This window comes from Rana temporaria, chromosome 6 (assembly GCF_905171775.1).
Source record: "Rana temporaria chromosome 6, aRanTem1.1, whole genome shotgun sequence".
In the NCBI taxonomy this organism is placed as follows: Eukaryota; Metazoa; Chordata; class Amphibia; order Anura; family Ranidae; genus Rana; species Rana temporaria.
The window spans coordinates 94,345,831-94,367,395 of record NC_053494.1 but is presented as its reverse complement, the minus strand read 5'-3'; the positions used below and the strand labels follow the sequence as shown (position 1 = coordinate 94,367,395).

Here is a 21,565-nt window from a genome sequence, read left to right as displayed (position 1 = left end):
GTCTGACTCCCATGTCACTCACCAACCAGCCAGCTGTCCCCATACACATTCTGTTCAAATTCCATTGGGATGGTGCTTTGACGGTATATGTAGCTGTCGTGGCTGGACCCTGGGTGTTTGGCACGGACGTGCCATATGAGGCCTTGGGCATCGACTATCATCTGTACATTGTTGGAATGCCAGTGCTTCTGATTGCGGTATATATGCTCTGTGTCACGGGGGGGCCGTAGTGCCACATGTGTGCAATCAATGGCCCCCACGGTGCGTGGGAATCCTGCAATTCTGACAAAATCCGCCATTGCCTTATTCCGCAGTGCTCCTGGGTGGGTCTGATGATGTGGTGGGACATGCGTCTGAGGATTGCGGGGACAACCTGGTGCACACATCTGCTCATACTGGTTTGTGACATCCCAGCCACAACTCCACTTGTACGCTGAAAAGATCCACTGGCGAGGAAATGCAGTGTTGCCAGTACCTTGACCAGTGGCTGCACTGTATGTGAGCGGTGTGTCTGGCTGGTGATGTCATCCTGCAGGGTGGTGGCTAATTCCAGGATGGCATCGGTTTTGAATCTGAAGATGCGATACACCTCCAAATCCCCCATGTCAAAGACGTTCATGCGCGTTCCGTATATCCTCTCCTGTGCCCTCCTCCTTCTATGCGCCTGGGCACACACTAGTAGTGCTATGACCATGCCTGCCCCTGGCATGTTGGTATACGGATGTGTTGTCCTGCAAGTGTGGTTGCTCAGCTCGTCGGTAACGGTGCTGCTGAAGCTGCTCTCCAGCTGACCTGCACATGTCTGGTGCAAAGTTACCCCTGCCTTATGAGGGGTAACTTTAGGCCAGACGTACAGCTTACGAGCACCGCGCATAGCCTGCGTCGGGCGTACGTACGTTCGGGAATCGGCGTATCTCCCTCATTTGCATATTTGAATACAAAATCAATGTGAGCACCAGATGCGCCCAGCGTAAATATGCGCCCACTCTACGCCGGCGTAGAAAAGTTACGTCGGTCGAAAGAAGCCTATTTTCAGGCGTATCTGGTTCTGTGGGTACGGCGCATAGATACGCCAGCGTACATATACACTTACGCCGCGCATCTCGAGATACGCCGGCGTAACTTCTTTAAGAATCTAGGCCTATGTATACTGGAATTTATCCACCTTTTAAGCAGCTCTGACTTTCTTACTGCCTATCACATTTCTTGAGACGCAAAAATGCCAGGACAGTAAAAACACCCCACATAAACCCTTTTTGGAATATAGATGCCCCAAGATTTTTACTAGAAACAGTAGAGGATTACCTGATCTGAGTAATTCTGCATGTCTTTAACCATCTAGCCCTAGTTGCACAGTGGCCAAGGCATTTGCTTCATTAATGGCAAACTTTCCTATCATATTTCTTGGAGATATTTCTTGCACCTACAGGTAAGCCTTAATCTACGCTTCCCTGTAGGTGCAAGTTGTCAGAGTGGGTTTACGACCACTTTATTATATAAAAATATTTCTGTTATACTTGTTATGCCATTAAAGCCATTATATTAAGCAACCCCAGATGGACTGTGGATTGAAGTAGATTACAAATCCTCATTCCCGTATAGGAGATGTTTTCTCTGACAAAATCCGCCATTGCCTTATTCCGCAGTGCTCCTGGGTGGGTCTGATGATGTGGTGGGACATGCGTCTGAGGATTGCGGGGACAACCTGGTGCACACATCTGCTCATACTGGTTTGTGACATCCCAGCCACAACTCCACTTGTACGCTGAAAAGATCCACTGGCGAGGAAATGCAGTGTTGCCAGTACCTTGACCAGTGGCTGCACTGTATGTGAGCGGTGTGTCTGGCTGGTGATGTCATCCTGCAGGGTGGTGGCTAATTCCAGGATGGCATCGGTGTTGAATCTGAAGATGCGATACACCTCCAAATCCCCCATGTCAAAGACGTTCATGCGCGTTCCGTATATCCTCTCCTGTGCCCTCCTCCTTCTATGCGCCTGGGCACACACTAGTAGTGCTATGACCATGCCTGCCCCTGGCATGTTGGCATACGGATGTGTTGTCCTGCAAGTGTGGTTGCTCAGCTCGTCGGTAACGGTGCTGCTGAAGCTGCTCTCCAGCTGACCTGCACATGTCTGGTGCAAAGTTACCCCTGCCTTATGAGGGGTAACTTTAGGCCAGACGTACAGCTTACGAGCACCGCGCATAGCCTGCGTCGGGCGTACGTACGTTCGGGAATCGGCGTATCTCCCTCATTTGCATATTTGAATACAAAATCAATGTGAGCACCAGATGCGCCCAGCGTAAATATGCGCCCACTCTACGCCGGCGTAGAAAAGTTACGTCGGTCGAAAGAAGCCTATTTTCAGGCGTATCTGGTTCTGTGGGTACGGCGCATAGATACGCCAGCGTACATATACACTTACGCCGCGCATCTCGAGATACGCCGGCGTAACTTCTTTAAGAATCTAGGCCTATGTATACTGGAATTTATCCACCTTTTAAGCAGCTCTGACTTTCTTACTGCCTATCACATTTCTTGAGACGCAAAAATGCCAGGACAGTAAAAACACCCCACATAAACCCTTTTTGGAATATAGATGCCCCAAGATTTTTACTAGAAACAGTAGAGGATTACCTGATCTGAGTAATTCTGCATGTCTTTAACCATCTAGCCCTAGTTGCACAGTGGCCAAGGCATTTGCTTCATTAATGGCAAACTTTCCTATCATATTTCTTGGAGATATTTCTTGCACCTACAGGTAAGCCTTAATCTACGCTTCCCTGTAGGTGCAAGTTGTCAGAGTGGGTTTACGACCACTTTATTATATAAAAATATTTCTGTTATACTTGTTATGCCATTAAAGCCATTATATTAAGCAACCCCAGATGGACTGTAGATTACAAATCCTCATTCCCGTATAGGAGATGTTTTCAAATGTGCAATTATTAAATCACATACAAATACAGCATCAATTAGATCCAATCGACATAATTATGTTTATTCAGTGTCATACAAACAGATATTTCACAACAACCAAAAATGAAAAGATCTGCAAACATACAGTACATACAGAATACCTTTTTTGAATCCAGTGTATCAGAAACAGCCATAACTATCTAGAAGCTGTATCAGTGGTGTACCCCAAGGTTCAGTGCTGGGACCCTTACTTTTCAATATATTTATTAATGATATTGGGTCTGAGATCAAAAGTAACATTTCTGTCTTTGCAGATGACACCAAGCTATGCAGTGGAATAACGTCCTTGCAGGATGTCTCCAATTTACAAGCCGACCTCAATGCTCTGTCTAATTGGGCGACTAAGTGGCAGATGAGGTTTAATGTAGATAAATGTAAAGTTATGCACTTGGGGGCTAAGAATATGCATGCATCATACATACTAGGGGGAGTACAACTGGGGGGATCTGTAGTGGAGAAGGATCTGGGGGTTTTAGTTGATCATAAGCTCAATAATGGCATGCAATGCATAGCTGCGGTTTCCAAAGCGAGCAAAGTCCTTTCTTGTATTAACCTCTTCCATACCGGGCAGTTATACACCCATCCATACCGGGCCTATTCTGGCACTTCTCTCCTACATGTACAAATCATAATTTTTTTGCTAGAAAATTACGCAGAACCCCCAAACATTATATATGTTTTTTTAGCAGACACCCTAGGGAATAAAACGACGGTCATTGAAACCTTTTATCTTGCACGGTATTTGCGCAATAATTTTTCAAACGCCTTTTTTTGGGAAAAAAATAGTTTCATGAATTAAAAAAATTTAAAAACAGTAAAGTTAGCCCAATTTTTTTGTAAAATATGAAATATGATGTTACACCGAGTAAATAGATACCTAACATGTCACGCTTTAAAATTGCGCACACTCATGGAATGGCGCCAAACTTCGGTACTTAAAAATCTCCATAGGCAACGATTTGAAATTTTTTACAAGTTACCAGTTTAGATTTACAGAGGAGATCTAGTGCTAGAATTGTTGCTGGCACTCTAACGCACGCGGCGATACCTCACATATGTGGTTTAAACGGCGTTTACATATGTCGGCGGGACTTGCGTGTGCGTTCGCTTCTGCGCGCAAGCTACCGGGGACAGGGGCGTTAAAAAAAATTATTTTTATTTCTTTTTTTTTTTTATATATTTATTTCTTTTTTTACACTTTTTTTTTAATTTTTTTTTTTTTTTATCACTTTTATTCCTATTACAAGGAATGTAAACATCCCTTGTAATAGGAATGTGTGTGACAGGTACTCTTTATGGAGAGATGCGGGGTCAATAAGACCCCACATCTCTCCTCCAGGCTGTAAAGCATGAAATCGGTGAAAAAAAATTCACCGATCTCATGCTTGTGGTTGCTTAGCAGCCGCAATCGCGGCTTTGTTTACTTACGGGGACCCGGGCGTGACGTCATCACATCGCGCCCGGGTCCTCCGACGGTCATAGAGATGACTGGTGACCATCTGGTCACCAGTCATCTCTATGCTTCCTGCGAGCGCCGGACGATTCGTTCTCCGGGCCCCCGATGGCACGGGAGAGCCCGGAGAAGCACCGGATGGCGGCGGGAGGGGGGGGATGTCCCCTCCCGCCGCCTGTAAGAACGATCTAGCGGCGGAACCGCCGCTATGATCGTTCTTACGTTGTGCAGAATCGCCGGCAGTTTAGAAGGATATCTGAATGATGCCTCTAGCTGCAGGCATCATTCAGATATCCACCCGGAAAGCCCAGGACGTCACATGACGTCCACTCTGAACGGCAGAAGTTCTTTGTGGACGTCATTTTACTATGGGCCGGTAGGGAAGTGGTTAAGAGAGGTATGGACTCCAGAGACAGAGATATAATTTTGCCCCTGTACAAATCATTAGTAAGACCTCATCTGGAATATGCAGTTCAGTTTTGGGCACCAGTTCTCAAAAAGGATATCGGAGAACTGGAGAAAGTGCAGAGAAGGGCAACCAAACTGATAAGAGGCATGGAGGAGCTCAGCTATGAGGAAAGATTAGAGGAACTGAATTTATTCACTCTTGAGAAGAGGAGAATAAGAGGGATATGATCAACATGTACAAATATATAAGAGGTCCATACAGTGAACTTGGTGTTGAGTTATTCACTTTACGGTCATCACTGAGGACAAGGGGGCACTCTTTACGTCTAGAGGAAAAGAGATTTCACCTCCAAATACGGAAAGGTTTTTTCACAGTAAGAGCTGTGAAAATGTGGAACAGACTCCCTCCAGAGGTGGTTCTGGCCAGCTCAGTAGATTGCTTTAAGAAAGGTCTGGATTCTTTCCTAAATGTACAGAATATAACTGAGTACTAAGATTTGTAGGTATAGTTGATCCAGGGTAAATCCGATTGCCTCTCGGGGGATCAGGAAGGAATTTTTTCCCCTGCTGTAGCAAATTGGATCATGCTCTGCTGGGGTTTTTTGCCTTCCTCTGGATCAACTGTGGGTATGGAGTTGGGTGTATAGGATTTTACTGTGTTTTTTATTTTGTTTTTTTATTTTTTGTGGTTTAACTGGATGGACTTGTGTCTTTTTTCAACCTGACTAACTATGTAACTATGTAAACTTCAGACATTCCTCTAGAATATATATTTTAATAATGTAAATAGTTTTGGGGCTGTGATAGGAATAATTTAGTCTTATTTTTTTATATTTCTTAATTCAGTAATTTTGTGGCCAAATAAATGATTGCCTGGTTTAAAAATCTCTTTTGTCCTGAAGATTTTTTTTTTAGTTTTTTAATCTTTTCTTATTTTGAAGTTTGTCAGCCTAAGATTCTCTTCATTCTGGAAAACATCCAAAATCTCTTGCAGTTTAAAAAACGACATCCATTGCCAGTTTTAAATGATGTGTTGTTGTTTCATAAGCACACTAATCACACAAAGTGTGTACTTAGGTAAAATGGCATTCCAAGATAAGTATTTCAAAATCCCTACGGGTATCCAAAGCATTACGTTTAGAAAATCGTAACTCTTTAGACGTCCTTTTTATTTTTACAAATAAAGTATGCAAACTTAATTTCCCACTAGAGCATGGCTTTCATTATTAGTCACCTTTTACTGTAACTCCTTGAAAGCAGAGTCCATAGCCACAGTATTATTAACTGGCATAGCTGAATAAAGCCCTGTACACATGAACGGTCCATCCGATGAGAACGGTCTGAAGGACCGTTCTCATCGGTTAACCGATAAAGCTGACTGATGGTCAGTCGCGCCTACACACCATCGGTTAAAAAACCGATCGTGTCAGAACGCGGTGACGTAAAACACAACAACGTGCTGAAAAAAACGAAGTTCAATGCTTCCGAGCATGCGTCGACTTGATTCTGAGCATGCATGGATTTTAAACCAATGGTTGTGCCTACTAACGATCGTTTTTTCTATCGGTTAGGTATCCATCAGTTAAATTTAAAACAGGATTTTTTTTTTTTAACCTATGGATAAATAACCGATGGGGCCCACACACGATCGTTTGGTCCGATGAAAACGGTCCATCAGACAGTTCTCATCGGTTTGACCGATCGTGTGTACGCGCCATAAGTCTCCAGCCAAATGCCTCACTCTGTTGAGTGTAGATTGTGGACTGCTGTGTAGACTGCAAGTACTGATAGCTACAGAACTCATTGTGACATGTAAAAAGTAGACGTGCGGTTAGTTTTGTTCCGAATTAAAATTTGGACACATTTTTATTTTTGAAAGTCTGATGTATTTCCGAATTACAATAGTACTGAATATAAACAAATCTGAAATAAAGAAAAAAAAAATTGGGATGAAATTTGAATTTGAATAGTTTTTTAATACTTTTAGAATTCAAATAGTTTTCAAATTCAAAAAGTTTTCCAATTTAAATAGTTTTCAAATTCGATTTCTAAAAGTTTTCAAATTCAAATGGTTTTCCAATTTCTAGAGAGAATAAAACAGAATAGAAAATAAAGGAATAGAATAGAGAAAAAATAGACTAGAATAGAATATAACAGAAAATAAAAGAATAGACTATAATAGAGTAAAACAGAACAAAATAGAATAGAAAATAAAAGAACAGAATAGACTAGAATATAATAGCAACAAATAGAATAGAATAACTTAGAAATAATATAATCATCTTCTGAAATTCGAATTTCAAATAGAATAGAATTGAATACATAAGGAAATAATAGAATAGAAAAAAAGAATAGAATAGACTATAAAAGAATAAACAATAATAGAATAAAAAAAACAAATAGAGAAAAAGGAATACAACCATTTCACAAGACTAGACTAGAATATAATAGCAACAAAAAGAATAGAATAGCGTAGAAATAATATAATCATCTTCTGAAATTTGAATTTCAAATAGAATAGAATCTGAATACATAAGAAAGGAATAGAATAGAAAAAAAGAATAGAATAGACTATAAAAAAATAGAAAATAATAGAATAAAAAAAACAATAGAATAGAAGGAATATAACCATTTCCCAAAATTCAAATAGATCAATTTGAATTTGAATAGAATAGAAAATAATAGATTAGAATAGGAAGATGGTTATATTCATTCTATTCTATTCTATTTTTATTCTATTATTGATTCTATTTGAATTTTGGAAAATGGTTATTATTTCTATTCTATTCTATGTTTTTTTAATTCTATTCTTTCCTATTCTATTAAAATTTCAGAAGATGTTTATAATCTATTTGTTTTGTTCAATTTTTTTATTCTATTCTATTGTTTTACTTTCTATCCTATTTTGTTCTGTTTTACTCTATTATATTATATTCTTTTATTTTCTGTTCAATTATTTTCTATCCTATTCTATTTTTGTCTACTTTATTCCTTTATTTTCTAGTCTATTTAATTCTCGTTGGAAATCGAAAAACTATTCAAATTCAAAAAGCTTTTCAAATTCGAAAACTTTTCGAATTCAAAAGCTATTCGAAATTGGATTAGAAAACTTTTTGAATCGATCTGAATTCAAATTAGCAAAATTTGAATAGATTTGAAAATTAATAAAAAAAAACAATTAAAATGAATTAAACAAATTTAACTAAACAAATTTATGTAAATAATGAATCAAAACAAAAGGAAACAATTTTTTTTTGTTCTGCACATGTCTAGTACGAAGTAGAACCATGTTCTATGGTGGCATCTACAGTTCCAGTAAATGGAGTTTGTTTTATCACTAATACAGATGAAAGGTTTGCTACCTCTTAACGACTGTATTTTTCTATTAGTAGGGTCTGTACCTCAGGTGAATTTGTACCTAATTGATTGTATCGTATGAAAAACTGGATATGCCTGACCTGCCTGTTTTTCCTGCCTTATTTGGGATGTGAGATTGATTGTTGATTGATTTTTTTCTTTATATAACAGATATTTAACTTGTTTTCCTAACATATGTTTTGTTGATGTATTTCACACACAAATTACATAGGGCCAGATCCTCAAAAGAGATACGCAGGCGGATCTGCTGTTCCGCCTGCGTATCCCTGTTTCTATCTTTGGAACTGATCCACAGAATCAGTTTCCAAGAGATAGACAGAAGATCCGGTAGGTGTAATAGTTTTACACTGCTGGATCTTAAGATGCAGTACCGCGACCGCCGCTGGGGGCATTCATTGTCGAAATTACGCGTCAGGTATGCTAATGAGGAGTTACGTCGATCCTCAAAGCTTTTTCGCGTTCGCTACGTCGCCGCTACGTTAGTTTCCCGTCGTTTAGTTACACTTTTGTAAAGCAGCCCTACTTTTACACAGCAGGCGTACTGCTGTGTAAAGTATGGCCGTCCTTCCCGCGTCGAATTTTTAAATTTTAAGTCGATTGCATAAGCCGTACGGGAATACGGAAATACGCTACGCGCCGATCAAAAAATGACGTCACGTCGCGCAAAGCACGTCGGGGAATTTGCGTCACAAGCATGCGCAGTACGTCCGGCGCGGGAGCGCGCCTAATTTAAATGGTACTCGCCCCATTAGATTAGGAACGCCTTGTGCCGGACGGATTTGAGTTACACCGCCGCAAATTTCCAGGTAAGTGTGTTGTGGATCGATACCTAACTTAGGAAATTTGCGGCAGTGTAACTTAAATCTGTTAAGTTACGTTGCGCTGCGGGGCTGTGGATCTGGCCCTAATTTCCTAAAGTTTTTTTAAAGTGATAATAAAGTATTTTTTTTGTCTAACTACATGCTGACCGCCCGCCGTTGTTATACATCGGCTGTTTGAAGAGGAATATCGTTGTTATGGCAGCAGCTAGCTACCATAACCCCGGGGACCTCTTTAAGAGTGGGCGGTCAGCTTTCAGATAAAAGTGGTCTCTGCAGTGGATTCACCACAAGATCACTTTTATCTGTGACGGTGGTGCCCTCCCCCACTTACTGGAGCCGCTGGCAGCGGCGGAGGCGATCGGGTCCGCCCTCCTCTGTGGTATGGAGCTGAGTGAGGGGAAGATGCCCCTAACCCAGCTCAATACCATTGCAGGGTGGAAGCAAAGTCAAAACGCCACTTCTGCTCATAGCTCTTAACCAGGGCAGGACTTAGGGTGGTGGGGGCCCCTGGGCTTGAGTGTTGAAGGGCCCCCTGGAGCCGAGAATTGGGGGGGGTCGAAGATGTTGAGCGAGGGGGGGATCATAGTTGTTGAGCGGGGGGGGCGCATTAAAGTTGTTGGGGGGGGGGCGCATTAAATTTGTTGAGCGGGGGGGTGCCTCTCACCTGTGCACAGAATGTGTCGGCTCTCTTCCCTTAAGCAGACATCCACACTCCGGTTCCTCCAGGGGGGGGTTTTGCAGTTGTTAAGCGGGGGGGAGTGCCTCTCACCTGTGCCGACAGCCGGGGCCACAGACTGTCATTAGCCCGGCTGTCGGCTTTCTTCCCTTCAGCAGCCACAGTCCTCCACACACCGCTCCGGTTCCTCCTGCTTCCGTGCTGCCTCCTCTTGCAGTGCGGGAAAATTAACCCTTTCGCGGGACTGCAGGAAGAAGCTGTCTGTGCGGGAACGTCCTGCAGAGTCCGTGCGTGTTGGGAGGTATGCGCAGGGCCGCCATCAGGAATTTTGGGGCCCCTTACTAGGATTGCCACCTGTCCAGGAATCACGCGGACAGTTCAGGTTTGGGATCTTGTGTCTGGGTTTCAGTCTGCCTGAAACCCGGACACATTATTTAGACTGGGCTGTGGCTCCCCAAGTAACTGAGGTAGTCACACAAAAATCTGTTGCCATTCGGGAGATGCAGGCCGCTGTCTGGGGGCAGGTTTGGCATCACTGAGGGGGAGCCATGATGTCCGCAAGAGCAGTTTGGCCACACCCACTGTTTGCCACAGCAAGCTGCATTACCACTCTCCTTGAGGCACCCAAAGGTGCCCCAAGTCTTTTATAATCCTATTGTGTATACTACGAAAAAAATGTGCCCTGTGCCGCTAAAGTGTTCGGGTTTGGCTTGAAGAAAAGGTGGCAACTCTATCACTTACACAGCTTAAGGCATGGGCCCCCTGGAGCAGAGAACCGGGGGGGGGGGGGGGTGCTGCCGCCTGAAATTGAGAAGCGGGGGGGCCTTTACAAAAAAAAGAAGAAAGAAAAATGTATATACAGTACAGACCAAAAGTTTGGACACACCTTCTCATTCAAAGAGTTTTCTTTCTTTTCATGACTATGAAAATTGTAGATTCACACTGAAGGCATCAAAACTATGAATGAACACATGTGGAATTATACATAACAAAAAAGTGTGAAACAACTGAAAATATATTTCATATTCTAGGTTCTTCAAAGTAGTCACCTTTTGCAGCAGACACATCTCTAGAACTGGTAAGAGGAGACTGTGTGAATCAGGCCTTCATGGTAGAATATCTGCTAGGAAACCACTGCTAAAGAAAGGCAACAAGCAAAAAAGACTTGTTTGGGCGAAAGAACACAAGGAATGGACATTAGACCAGTGAAAATCTGTGCTTTGGTTTGATGAGTCCAAACTTGAGATCCTTGGTTCCAACCCCCGTGTCTTTGTGCGACGCAGAAAAGGTGAACGGATGGACTCTACATGCCTGGTTCCCATCGTGAAGCATGGAGGAGGAGGTGTGATGGTGTGGGGGTGCTTTGCTGGTGACACTGTTGGGGATTTATTCAAAATTGAAGGCATACTGAACCAGCATGGCTACCACAGCATCTTGCAGCGGCATGCTATTCCATCCGGTTTGCGTTTAGTTGGACCATCATTTATTTTTCTTGTCAAGAATATCTTTATTAAATGCAAGAATAAATTGTACATGAAGCATACATTCGTTACAGTAATCAGGTGGTTATTATAACATAAGATTGACTAACAGTATCATCTTTCTTAAACAACAATAAACGGGAATATTTTAGCCATGTTCTGTGTACTATCGCAGGAAGAGTTTAAGTAGTTAACATAGCCAAATATGTAATCCTTACAACTGGACCATCATTTATTTTTCAACAGGACAATGACCCCAAACACACCTCCAGGCTGTGTAAGGGCTATTTGACCAAGAAGGAGAGTGATGGGGTGCTGCGCCAGGTGACTACCTCTTGAAGCTCATCAAGAGAATGCCAAGAGTGTGCCAAGCAGTAATCAAAGCAAAAGGTGGCTACTTTGAAGAACCTAGAATATGAAATATATTTTCAGTTGTTTCACACTTTTTTGTTATGTATAATTCCACATGTGTTACTTCATAGTTTTGATGCCTTCAGTGTGAATCTACAATTTTCATAGTCATGAAAATAAAAAAAACTCTTTGAATGAGAAGGTGTGTCCAAACTTTTGGTCTGTACTGTATATATAAAAAAAGGGGGGTAGCCATCCGGGGCCCTGGGTACCTCTGGGCCATTTAATAAAAATAAAAAATAAACCTCTGGGCCCTTTAATAAAAAAAAAAAAAAAAAAAAAAAACATTTATAAAAAATACATAAAAAAAGAGAAGTTGCCATCTGGGGCCCTGGGGCCTCTGGGCCTTTTAATAAAAAATTAAAAAGTATAAACACAAATAAAAAAATAAACATTTATAAAAATAAATAAAAAAGGGGGGGTTGCCACATGGGGCCCTGGGGACCTCTGTAAAAAAAAAATATATATATATAAAAAAAAGGGGGGTTGCCATCTGGGGGCCCTGGAGACCTCTGGGCCCTTTAATAATAATAAAATATAATAAAATATGATATATATATATATATATATATATATATATATATATATATAAAAAATATATATATATATATTTAAAAAAACATTTTTTTAAATAAAAAATAAATAAAAAAAGGGGGGTTGCCGTCCGGGGCCCGGGGGACCTTCGGACCCCTAAAAAAAAAAAAAAAAAGGGGGTTGCCATCCAGGGGCCCTGGAGACCTCTGGGCCCTTTATTAATAATATATATATATATATATATATATATATATATATATATATATATATATATATATATATATATATATATATATAAAAAAAAAATAATAAAAAAGAAATACATTTTTTTTTTTAAAGGGGGCCCCCTATTGGGTGGGGCCCATGGGCTTGAGCCCAGTCAAGCCCAATGGTAAGTCCGGCCCTGCTCTTAACCACTTGACAACTGGGCACTTAAACCCACTTAATAACCAGACCAATTTTCAGCTTTCGGTGCTCTCACATTTTGAATGACAATAACTCAGTCATACAACACTGTAACCAAATGACATTTTTGTCCTTTTTTTCCCACAAATAGAGCTTTCTTTTGGTGGTATTTGATCACCTCTGCGGTTTTTATTTTTTTCGCTATAAATGAAAAAAGAACAAAAATTTTGTAAAAAAATGAATTTTTCTTCATTTCTATTATAACATTTTGCAAAAAAATAATTTTTCTTCATAAATTTGGCCTAAAATGTATACTGCTACATATCTTTGGTTAAAAAAAAAAAATTTGGATATTATTTAGTCTGGGTGAAAGTTATAAGGTCTACAAGCTATGGTACCAATTACTGAAAATTGATCAATTTGATCACATCTGAAGTACTGACGGCCTATCTAATTTCTTGAGACCCTAACATGCCAGAAAAGTACAAATACCCCCTAAATGACCCCTTTTTGGAAAGAAGACGTTCCAAGGTATTTAGAAAGAGGCATTGTGAGTTTTTTGAAGTTGTCATTTTTTCCCACAATTCTTTGCAAAATTAAGTTTTTTTTTATTTTTATTTTTTTTCCACAAAAGTATCATATTAGCAGGTTATTTCTCACACACAGCATATGCATACCACAAATTACACCCCAAAACACATTCTGCTATTCCTCCCGAGTATGGCGATACCACATGTGTGAGACTTTTACACAGCGTGACAACATACAGAGGCCCGACATGCAGGGAGCACCATCAGGCGTTCTGGAGCACCCAGACCAGTTCTGACATTTCTCTCCTACATGTAAAAATCATCATTTATTTGCTAGAAAATTACATAGAACCCCAAAACATTATATATGCTTTTTTAGCAAAGACCCTAGAGAATACAATGGCGGTCATTGCAACTTTTTATCGCGCATGGTATTTGCACAGCAATTTTTCGAACGCATTTTTTTGCTTTTTAAAAAAAAAAACATTAAAGTTAGCCCAATGTTTTTGCATAATATGAAAGATGAAGTTACGCCGAGTAAATAGATACCCAACATGTCACCCTTCAATATTGCACACGCTTGTGGAATGGCGCCAAACTTTGCTACTTAAAAATCCCCATAGGTGACGTTTTAAATGTTTTTACTGGTTACATGTTTTTAGTTACAGAGGAGGTCTGGGGCCAAAATGATTGCTCTCGCTCTAACGTTCGCAGCGATACCCCACATGTGTGGTTTGAACACCGTTTTCATATGTGGGCGGGACTTACGTGCACATTCGCTTCTGTATACGAGCACGCGGGAACAGGGGCGCTTTAAATATTTTTTATTTTTTTTATTGTTCATTTTACTTTATTTATTTTAGTTTGACACGTTTTTCCCCAAAAATAAATGTTTTGATCACTTTTATTCCAATTACAAGGAATGTAAACATCCCTTGTAATAGGAATATAGCATGACAGGTCCTCTTTACAGTGAGATATGGGGTCAATAAGACCCCACATCTCACCTCTAGGCTGGGAAGCCTGAAAAAAAACAAAAAAACAAACGATCCTGGCTTCGATCGCAGCGGTGAGTCGGAAGAAGCACCGGAGGGCGAAGGGAGTGGGGATGTCCCCTTTTGCCTCCCGTAAGAACGATCAAGAGGTGGAACAGCCGCCATGATCATTCTTATGGTGTAGAGAATCGCCGGCTGAAAAAAATGATATCTGAATGATGCCTGTAGCTGCAGGCATCATTCAGATATCCCTGCACAAAGTCAAGGACCTCATATGACGTGGGCGGGAAGTGGTTAAAACAAATTTTTTACCCCAGAGTATTTTCTGGGTATTGCAGAGTATTGGCCGGGGTATTGCAAAGTATTGGCCGGGGTATTGCAAAGTATTGGCCGGGGTATTGCAAAGTATTGGTGCGGGGGTATTGCAGAGTATTGGTGTGGGGGGTATTGCAGAGTATTGTGTGGGGGGTATTGCAGAGTATTGTGCGGGGGTATTGCAGAGTATTGTGTGGGGGGTATTGCAGAGTATTGTGTGGGGGGTATTGCAGAGTATTGTGTGGGGGGTATTGCAGAGTATTGTGTGGGGGGTATTGCAGAGTATTGTGCGGGGGGTATTGCAGAGTATTGTGCGGGGGGTATTGCAGAGTATTGTGCTGGGGGTATTGCAGAGTATTGTGCGTGGGTATTGCAGAGTATTGTGCGGGGGGTATTGCAGAGTATTGCGCAAGGGGTACTGCAGAGTATTGCGCAGGGGGTATTGCAGAGTATTGTGCGGGGGTATTGCAGAGTATTGCGCAAGGGGTATTGCAGAGTATTGCGCGGGGGTATTGCAGAGTATTGCGCGGGGGTTTTGCAGAGTATCGCGCGGGGGTTTTGCAGAGTATCGCGCGGGGGTTTTGCAGAGTATCGCGCAGGGGTTTTGCAGAGTATCGCGCGGGGGTTTTGCAGAGTATCGCGCAGGGGTTTTGCAGAGTAATTGCGCAGGGAAGGCAGAGCATTGCAGAGTATTGCACAGGGAAGGCAGAGTATTGCAGGGGTTAATGCAGGGATGGCTGAGCAGGGATGGATGGATCTGTGACTGCAATAGTCACAGATCCATCCCACACTGCTGCTGCCATCCGCGCTCTCCTCTCACACTGTACCGATCGGTACAGCGAGAGGAGGGAGGAACCGGCGTCATCAAATGACGCCGGTTTGTTTACCTGTGATCGCTCCGTCATTGGACGGCGCGATCACATGGTAAAAGACCGCTGTTATCGGTCAGTTACCGTGATCTGTGTAGCGCCGGGTCTCATAGACCCGGCGCGCACAGAATTTTCTTTGTGCGCGCCCGAGGCGGCGCGCATTACTAATTCTGCTGGGCGACGTTCCATAACGGCGGCCCCCAGTTAAGCAACCACCTTGCCGCCGTTATATGACGGCGGCTGGTGGTTAACTGGTTAAAGGGACATTTAAAAAACAAAAAATTTCAAATGACATTTTTTTTATTGCATTTTTGTGTAGATCTGAGGTATTTTCCACCCCTACTCTATACTACCACTTTTACCTACAGGTAAGCCTATAATAAGGCTTACCTGTAGGTATAAAGAATATCTCCTAAACCTGTACGGTTTAGGAGATATTCCCCTCGCAATGCGCCGCTGATTGCAGTGGAGCATGCGCAGGGGGGATCCTCGGCGAAAGGGCCGGCAGCCGCCGGACCTTGCCGGAATGAAATCTCCTGCGTGCATGCGCAGGAGTGACGACATCGCCGCTCCAGCAGGGGCGGACTGACAACTCATGGGGCCCCCGGGCAATAGAAGATTATGGGGCCCCCGGGCATACAGATGGCCACCACGCCAGGAGGCAGTGCAGAGGCGGGGCAGCTAAAATCTCTGTATTTTCACATCAAAAGCATGTCGGTTTCAGACATATCAGGGACAGATGTAAAAAAAACACAGATTTTTACATACTGTCCCTGGTTTTACTGAGCCTGGTAACCCTGATGGGCCCCCTAGTGGCATGGGGCCCTCGGGCAGTGCCCGAGTGACTCAATGGTCAGTTCGCCCCTGCGCTCCAGCCAATCACAGTGCTGGAGCGGCGATACCCGGAAGACACGCCAGGCAAGATGATATCTCCCTCGGCGTGGACCAGGTAAGTTCTCTTCACCTCGTTCCGAGGTAAGTATTTCATAATGAGCTAGTATGCGGTGCATACTAGCTCATTATGGCTTTTGCCTTGCAGGTGTAAGAAAACAAAAAGGGATATGCAACCGCTTTAAGAGGTCATGCCATGCTTTTTTCTATTACAAGGGATGTTTACACTTCTTGTAATAGGAATAACAGTGACACATTTTTTTGTAAAAATAAAAAAGTTAAATAAATAAGAAATTTAAATAAGATTTTTTTTAATAACATTTTTAACGCACCCCGTCCTGTTGAGCACGTGCACAGGAGCGAACACATACATGAGTAGTGCCCACATATGAAAACAGTGTTCAAAGCACACATGAGAGGTATCGCAGCGATCGTTAGATCGTTGCAGAACATGCAACATGTAGAATTTTTTAAACATCGTCTATAGAGTTTTTTTAAGGGTAAACGTTTGTCATAATTTTCAAGTGTGACATGTTGAGTATCAATTTACTCGGTGTAGCATCATCTTTCACAATATAAAACAATTGGGCTAACTTTACTGTTGTCTTATTTTTTAATTCAAAACAGTGTATTTTTTCCCAAAAAACGTGCGCTTGTAAGACTGCTGCGCAATATAGTGTGACAGAAAGTATTGCAACGACCGCCATTTTATTCTCTAGGGTGTTAGAAAAAAATATTTGTTTTAAACCAGTAAGCACCAAATCTCAAAACGAGGCTCTGTCATTAAGTGGATAAAAATAACAAACATGTTATACTTACCTGCTCTGTGCAGTGGTTTTGCACAGAATAGCCCAGATCCACCTCTTCTGGGGTCCCTCGCTGGCGCTCCTGGCTCCTCCATCCTGCCAAGTGCCCCCACATCAAGCATCTTGCTATGGGAGCTGCTTCTCTCTGTGTCCATTCAGACACAGAGCCATGGCTCGACCACGCCTCCTCTGTTTTTACACTCTCACTGCCTTTAATTGACAGCAGCGGGGGCCAATGGCCAATCAGGAGGAAGAGTCCTGGACAGCCGAGGCTCTTGTGCAACATTGCTGGATCGAGATAAGGCTTAGGTAAGTATGAGGGGGGACTGCTGCACAGGAGATTTTTTAGAATGCATTAAGATAAAAACCTTCTGCCCTTAACCACTTTAAAGATGTGAGAACTCGTTTTTTCAGGATCTGTAGTAGGAAATTGTTTTGCTCCCAAAATGTGCATTGAATAGTAAATTGATATGTACATATCTACATATCTACAGAAATGTACCTATTGTTGAGGAATATATTGGAATTTAGGATTTTGTACCTGGAGTTTAACTTTATTTAAGTTGGAGTGAAGAACTATCAAATGCATTTGATTAGTTATCCACAAATGTTCTGTTTGGGGATGACGGCAACTGTATCTTAATACTCACAAAAGTATTCGGATGTGGTTTTGACTGTATAATTCAGAATTGCATTTAGGAATAAAAATGATTGTTTAGCTCCCCATGCACATTTAGTGCAAATGATCTAACTAGTAAATATTTTATTACTTTCTTGTGTTGCCAAATCTGTGCTTTCCGTTCTGCACTGATTCTGCTTTGCGTTCAGCAAGAAAGCATACCAAGAACAGAAAATGTTTTCTGGTAACTACTTTTCACTGCGGTTATCAAAGTAGCATGACAGATCGGCACTGATCCAAGCCTGCAGTATCAATCTCCCAGGTTTATACTCTGTATTCTGGTGCTGGCAGAAAAAGAGCAAATTTCACTTCCAAAATGTAATCTAGCATTTAGATACCGCTGCACACTGTATTCAACTGGCTTTGTGAAAGAAACAATCAGTGCCAAAAAATGAACAGTGAAATAATGCTGTGCGGCTCAATACAATAATATACCCTTATATACACTTATGTAAACATGCACAGCTGCTAAACATTCTTAATGATACACCACACTTGTTGCAAAATCGTTATTATAAAATAATGTAGCGCTATGTGTATAAACAATTCAATACCAAATTAAATAATAGTGCAAAATTATAATAATAAATCATGAACATTAATGATAAATATTCCACTGAAAAAAAAAATGAAAATTCTTCTTATAACAGTAATTCCACACACTTCCACCACAGTGATTATTCGTCCTCAAAAGGATCCAGCATGAGTGCACACCATCACCAGTAAAAATGTTCGCTCACCTCCCAGATGAATTAAAACTCATAAACAGGTCTCTCCATGAGTCCTTTACGTTCTCCTTCCCTTAATGATCAATGGTGGATATTCCAACAATCCGCAGACTGCTCCTCTCTACTGGTAACTCCGTACACTTGTAACCAGGAAACAAACCACCTCCCAGCTTCGCTCAAGACTCAATGAGTTTAGGACATGTAAATAACAAGTATAGAAACCATAGCGTTCTCTGTATACAAGTTTATTAAAAGCTCCAAAAACAAGTTGCACTTACAAGATAAAACCTAAAAATTCACATATATAAACCTCAGCTGTAGCGCCACCGTGTACACACTCACTGTGCCAGGCCTGACATCACACTATCGGCTCCTCCCTTCTAGATGTGTATCGGCCTCTCACTGGCCTTCCTCAGTAGATGGGTGGGCCGTACTTCCTAAGTTAATTTATAGTATACCATTGCCTCTGTAACCCTCCGGGCGTCACCGTGGACATGTCTGCGGTGCATAAAGATCCTCCAACTCTCCGTGTCTCCAGGATATACAAATTCCCAGAACAGGGAGTGCGTTGGGCCATAGAGAAGGTAAAACATCATTGGAGGGGGTTAATTATATTAGGCAATTAAGCCAACGTGATTCAGCTTGGATCTATGAGACCCAGGTTTTGACACCTTGGGGGCTCAACATAGATTTCGATTTAAACTGTTTATCAGTTGTGGTACTTTAAAAGTTCCTAGTAATGCTAATTATGTAATAGATAGTAACCAGAGTTTGCCATGAATGTCTGAGGAAGGCCAATGAGAGGCCGATATGTGTCTAGAAGGTAGGAGCCGATAGTGTGACGTCAGGCCAGGCACAGTGAGTGTGTACACGGTGTCGCTACAGCTGAGGTTTATATATGTGAATTTTACAGTTTTATCTTGTAAGTGCAACTTGTTTTTGGGGGCTTTTAATTAACTTGTATACAGTGGTTTCTATATGGTTTCTATACTTGTTATTTACATGTACTAAACTCATGGAGTCTTGAGCGAAGCTGGGAGGTGGTTTGTTTCCTGGATACAATTGTACGGAGTTACCAGTAGAAAGGAGCAGTCTGCGGATTTCTGGAATGTCCACCATTGATCATTAAGGGAAGGAGAACATAAAGGACTTGTGAAGAGACCTGTTTATGAGTTTTAACTCATCTGGGAGGTGAGCGCGTATTTTTACTGGCTCCTTTTAAAGACGAATAATCACTATGGTGGAAGTGTGTAGAATCACTGTTATAATAAGAGTTTTCTGTTTTTTATTCAGTGGACTATTTATCATTAATGTTAATGATTTATTATTATAATTTTGCACTATTATTTAATTTGGTATTGAATTGTTTATACACACAGCGCTACATTAATTTATAATAACGATTCAACTGGCTTTAGCTCAGATTCAAGCCCATTTGTCAAGCCCCTCTGACATGTTTCACCCACATTTGGCTTAATTGTCCTCTATGATTAAGCCTAGTGTGGGTGAAACATATCAGAGGAGCATGGCTGGGATCTGAGCTAAAGCCAGTTTTTCATTAATCTTTCATTGGAGTTGAATAGTGTGTCCTGCAGTATCTGCATGATTTATCAATAGTATCATGATGCAGGTTTGTCATTACCTGATTTTGTGCAGTAATCCACAAAGGCAATACCCCATTATCCCACCATTCAGACATGTTTTGTGTTTTCTTAAAGGAAATCTTCTGAAGAGTATCAGGATTATGCATCAAATTATGGGTGACACCGTGATCTTCCATCCAGCGTCCTATAATGTTCAAATATAAAGATTGTAATTACAAAAAAAAAGAAAAATCTTGAAAATATATATTTTAGTGCTTGAAAGTTACATTACAAAAAAATGATCTATAAGTACGGTAATAATAAAGCCAACAAAATAAATGAACAGCTGTATGATCCACAGATTTAGCATGACAGAAGCATGACATACCAATTGAACAAACATGAGTAAACGCTGAGAAGAAAATATAAATCAGATTTTTTATAATTGGGAGGTATAATAATACATGTTTTCGCTTGTGAAAATCTGACACTTTTGGTTGTTTTTGCCTAATGAAATTTTAGCCATACCCCCTCAGGAGCCTCTGGGTATTCTGGGTACCCTGTTTACTACTGAGCCCTGAGTAGAGTGTTGCTCTTGCTGATACCACCAAAATACCTTGACATATACACACTAAGGAGATTAGTGTTTAACTGTCATGAAAATGGCAAAATAAGAAATAGAAAACAATTGACGAAGTCACAATCACAACTTTTTTCAAAATGGAGAAATAAAAAAAAAAAAAAGTTAAACCAATTAGTTTTTTACATACTTAGACAAAAGGCAGGGTGGTGAGTGGTTAAACCACTCCCACGTGTCCTGCAGTACTGAAGATTTAAATGTAAGCTCCCAAGCAGACATATTTTTCACAAGTGAGCAAATAAGATGAGAAGAAAATAATAAAAACTGGGCTAACTCACTTGTGGGCTCTCAGTGAGAAGAGTCAGATACCCCAAACACATGAAGAACTATTCTGCCGGCTGGTTGTGGCTCTTATGTTGGTGCACAATAGGGATGTAGTCTCTTTGAGGAAAATGGAGTTGCCCAAAGGATGGTAAAAAAGCTAAGGGAGTTTTAAGTTAACAATGATAGGGTGAAGAGTCACTTGAAGGATATCAGATGATAACAGAGATTGCTTTAAAAGGAAAAAAAAGGGGGGGGGGTTTGAATTCAGGTATCCTGCAGGCAGTGTTGATAAAGATAGTAAGGATCTTAGACTGCAGCACTGGATGGGTTGCAGCGCCTGTGCCTAGAGGTAGAGGCCTGTACTGTGAACTGTTTGGATCTCTAGCAACTGAATACAACAAACAGGCTTGAAGAAAATGGCAGCATTTTGTGATGGTTAGGAACCCTCTCACCTGATCATACAGTGCAGCAGAGCGAAGCCATGACCTTCTGTTTGGAAAGGGGCCCCCCTTTGCCCTCCTCTGGTATGGCTGGGTAGATGGCGAGGACCTGCAGATTCTGCTGACCTGCCCCCTCAGGATGATCAGCTCTCTCGAACGGCTTTAGCATCTTACCGGTTTAAACTAATCCAGCCTGGGCACGTATGGATCCCCTCTCTCTCTCATCCGGCTTCCAACACAGTCTCTCCCATGTACCTGGGCTTTTCCCTTTTTAAGTGC

At 41.5% G+C, this 21,565-nt stretch overlaps 1 protein-coding gene across 1 annotated transcript in view; it reads right to left on the bottom strand.

Annotated features, from left to right (window-relative positions):
* The window catches only part of ENPP7 (ectonucleotide pyrophosphatase/phosphodiesterase 7), a 140,413-nt gene that overhangs the window by 74,267 nt on the left and 44,581 nt on the right, over positions 1 to 21,565 (bottom strand). Inside the window, exon 2 of the mRNA XM_040358470.1 lies at positions 20,002 to 20,147. Coding sequence (XP_040214404.1) covers positions 20,002 to 20,147 — 146 coding nt within the window. The remainder of the gene's footprint in view (positions 1 to 20,001; positions 20,148 to 21,565) is intronic.